Source organism: Monopterus albus, unplaced genomic scaffold (genome assembly GCF_001952655.1).
Source record: "Monopterus albus unplaced genomic scaffold, M_albus_1.0 scaffold95.1, whole genome shotgun sequence".
NCBI classification, from domain to species: Eukaryota; Metazoa; Chordata; class Actinopteri; order Synbranchiformes; family Synbranchidae; genus Monopterus; species Monopterus albus.
The window spans coordinates 337186-341260 of NW_018127975.1; the positions used below are offsets into that span (position 1 = coordinate 337186).

Here is a 4075-nt window from a genome sequence, read left to right on the forward strand (position 1 = left end):
TGGCTGAATCTGAGCATATGAACTGCTACCCTAAACCTCTGCATTCATCTTGTTGCTTTTCAGCAGGGGCATCATCATTAAGTACAAGTGTGCCAGCTCAGAACAGAACTACTGTCATGTGTGACAGATGGACAGATGAAGTGGTGCTTTGGTTGAGGAGCCGTTCCTTATTTCTCTACCCTTTCCTATCTCTATCATTATGACAGCTGTCAATTTTGGTTTCATCAGTCCATTGAATTTTGCTGCATACACCTGGTCAAATTAAAGCTGAGACTTGGCAATTTTGTCTCACCCACCTGAACATTGCCATGAGCGCGAGTGATGATGTCAATGCTCTCGCCATTCTGTTTGTATTCTAGGATGCAGGCATTGTACTTGGATGTGAGAATGAACAGCAGGTCTTTGCTCTCACCCTGGGGAAAGAGAAATAGCACCACAATTATCAAAGACCAAACATGCAGGCCTAATTTTAATTTCATTAACATAGTTCAGTACAATAAATTGCAACAGGCTATAGCACTGTCCCAGTCTGTCGTACCAACGATACAATAGGCTGTGACAGAGAACTGATTAACCTCCACCAGCCTAATTAGGAGAGACAGGCTTCAACAATCACTAGTCAGCCAAAGGTCAACTAATTTATGGAATTATCCTTTTTCCTTTAGTCAAGTCTTACAATAAAAGCTAATATTCAGGAGTGTCTTATCTGAACAAGTTAAAGAATAAGGTCAGGAATTTTCTATATTGAGGATTTTTTTTTTAACACTCTCTATACAGGGACTAAAACCAACAATGAATTGCCTCTACTCACAGTTAATCTGTGTTAGTCTCCAACCTGGATTAGGTTATTCATCTGTGCCATAGACCTCCATTGTTGTTCACAAGCAATTAAAAACACATTAGCGAAACACAGTGCTGCACTGGGTGACATATGTCCTCATTATTAAACACAATGCCCCAATATTTTTTTTTTAAATGTTGCCCCAAAAGTTCTAAATAGCCATAACATTTTACAGTGTCTCAAGTCAGCAAGAGTCAAATGTCCAGGATCTCTAGATATTCTTATCAAATACTAGGGTCTTGTGTTTCATAATAAGGAAATACTATATGTCACCCAGAGCAGCGGTGTTTCCCTGATGTGTTTTTAATCGTTTTTGAACAACAATGAGGTCTATGGCGCAGACAAATAGGCTAATCTATGACTAACAGACATTAACCATGAGTAGATGTAATTCATTGTTGGTTTTAGTCTCTGTATGGTGAATGGTGAAAATGCTGTTCAAATGATCTCACACAAGAAGCATTTTTCAATTGCTTTGCTTGAAAAACAACTGAAACAACTAATCAATGATCAGAATAATTGCTAATTATTTATCTGTTAACTGACTAATAGATTAACTGACTAATCATTTCAGCTGTAATGTGTGTGTGAGAATATATATATATATATATATATATATATATTTCCATCAACAAACCACACTTAATGATGAGAAATGAACAGCATAGACCATGCATCTGTGTGAAGCCCACTGTGGAGCCAAACTTGAATACTGTATAGAAATTCATTGTGAGATAAGTTAACTGCTCCAACAGCCCACCAACTAATCCAACTTGGAAAATAAAAAAACAATGTTTCATTTTGTTGCCAACTGCGTGCATGCGCATGCACACACACCAGGTACCTTGGGCCGGAAGAGCTCCATGACAGCAATTTTGCCATACATGCCCACTTCCTTGACAGGCCTCAGCCCCTCCGCCGTGACCACATAGATCTCTAAGCGTGTGTTTTTGGCAATGAGCAGATTGAGGTCCTCTGCAGAGGTGAAGTGACCTGTAGACACATCAGCATTTATATTATGTTAATTACATTGTTGTTTATGTGAAAGCAGCAGGAGGAAAAGATGACTAGGAGAGGTGAGCAAACATTAGAAATAAAACTAGACAGCAATAATGACAAAATCAAACATTTTAATTTCCTTGAGCTTCACTATTTATTAGTAGTGTGGTAATATAGGAGCATGATTATTAGTGCTTTTAAAGGCTATTTAGCGAGCAACGATTGTTTTACTATTGATTACTGTATATGTTGACTTCTGTTTACTATGATCAGCAATAAATCACAAGGAGCACTCACAAATTGCCTGAGCACTCCTTGTGATGTATTACAATTATTCTTCCTGGTTAAAAACTCTCAAGTATTGTATTTGACATAATAACCAATAATTGTATAATAAAAACACACTGATCAAGGAAATAACTGTAATGATAAATTAATCCTTTCTTTAAGTCATGTATTAAGTAAAATACCAAATGTTTGATAATTATAGTTTTACAATGCAGAAATGCAATAGCATTTTTCTAACTGCTGGTCAAACAAAACTAATTTAAAATGTCATTCGTAATTGTAATTGTAATGACTTGTAATTGACGCTTGTCTTTTCTTGACATTTGAAGAAGCAGCAGACAGATTAAATCAACAATGAAATAGGTTTACAGTTAAAGATTATATTTTTGTCTCTAAATGGCGATTAAAATCCACATCACCACAGTATGTCATGAGAAGAGGAAAGGAAAGGCTGGCCAAAAAAACAAAACTTTTCGTAGGGTTATCGCAACAGCGAGCATGTGACTAGTCTGCATACAGACAAGAGGTTGAATAGCTGGCCCTGTGGAGCAGTTGCAACAACCTGGAGCTGAATACGTTCAGTGGACATGACAGTGGACTTCAGGAGGAGCCCCTCACCATACTTAATAGCACTGTATCAGCAGTAGAAACCTCCACTATCTCCCAGGAATTGAAGTGGACATTCAACATCAGTACCATCACCAAGAAGGTACAGCAGAGGATGTACTTCCTGCACCAGCTCAGGAAGTTCAACCTGAATCTGCTGATACAGTTCTACAGAGGAATCATTGACTCTGTTCATCCATCACTGTCTGGTTTGGTTGCAGAACCAAACAGGACAGGAAGAGACTCCAACAGACAGTTTGGACCACAGAATGAATTATCGGTGCCAGCCTGCCCTCCATGGAGGACCTGTACACATCACGGGTCAAAAGGAGGGCAGAGATTATTTCTGCTGACCCCTCACACCCCGGAGACAAACTATTTGAACTGCTCCCCTCCGGACAGCACTACAGGTCACTGTGCGCCAAAAAAAAAAAAACAGGACACAAGAACAGTTTCTTCCCCTGTGGCATCACTCTCAGGAACAATTAATCCATAGTCATATATATACATATGTATAACAGGATACAGCAAACATATGCAGTGCAAGAATTTGTAAATATAATGACTCTACATATCTAAAAGCTCTTCTTTCACATTCAATATACTGTATGTAGATATATTTGTTAATAAATTGTTGTTTTTGTATATTTTATTTAGATTTAGTTTATTTAAACGAACATTTTTTTCTGGTTGACTTTCAAAGCACATTGAGAGCCACTGTACTGAAGTCAATTCTTTGTGTGTTCAACATAGTTGGCAAACAAATATGATTCTAATTTTGATCATCGTATCATTGTACAAAGTATGTGCATGCCAAATTCTAAGTTAAGTGAAAAAGGTACTCAGATTGTTTACTCAAGTAAGTAAAAGTACTAACACCACATTAGAAGTGGTACCCCATTACAAGTAAAGGTTCTGCATTCAAAATGCTCTTTAAGTAAAAGTATGCAAGTATAATCAGAACATTTTACTCAGACTATTAAAAGGTCCCTTGTGACTGTTATACAGTTTCATCAAATGACTCATGCATCATCTTTATGGCAGCATTTTACCAATGCAGGTGGCTGAAGTGGAGCTGATTTTTAATAATCTTATAAAAGGGATAAGCTAATGGTGATTAATATTAGATATTAATCTCATGGTTTTTTTTTCAATTAACTGACTAATTATTTGGTTTGTAAAAACAAAGAAAACTGTGAGAAATGTCCCTTATGATAACACAAAGCTCAAAATGAAACCATACTTGTTTTATCCACCTAAACGTCCACTCACAATATCACTAAAATAAATACAACAATCAAATAATCATTCCAGCTGTACCTGTGTAGGCTACTGCTGGGT

At 37.1% G+C, this 4075-nt stretch overlaps 1 protein-coding gene across 1 annotated transcript in view; it reads right to left on the minus strand.

Moving 5' to 3' along the window:
- ddb1 (damage-specific DNA binding protein 1) overlaps nucleotides 1-4075 on the minus strand; it is a 44259-nt gene that overhangs the window by 39299 nt on the left and 885 nt on the right. Inside the window, exons 2-3 of the mRNA XM_020608833.1 lie at nucleotides 1686-1834; nucleotides 297-413 (exon numbers count right to left, since the gene is read on the minus strand). Of these exons, the coding sequence (XP_020464489.1) occupies nucleotides 297-413; nucleotides 1686-1834 (266 nt within the window). The remainder of the gene's footprint in view (nucleotides 1-296; nucleotides 414-1685; nucleotides 1835-4075) is intronic.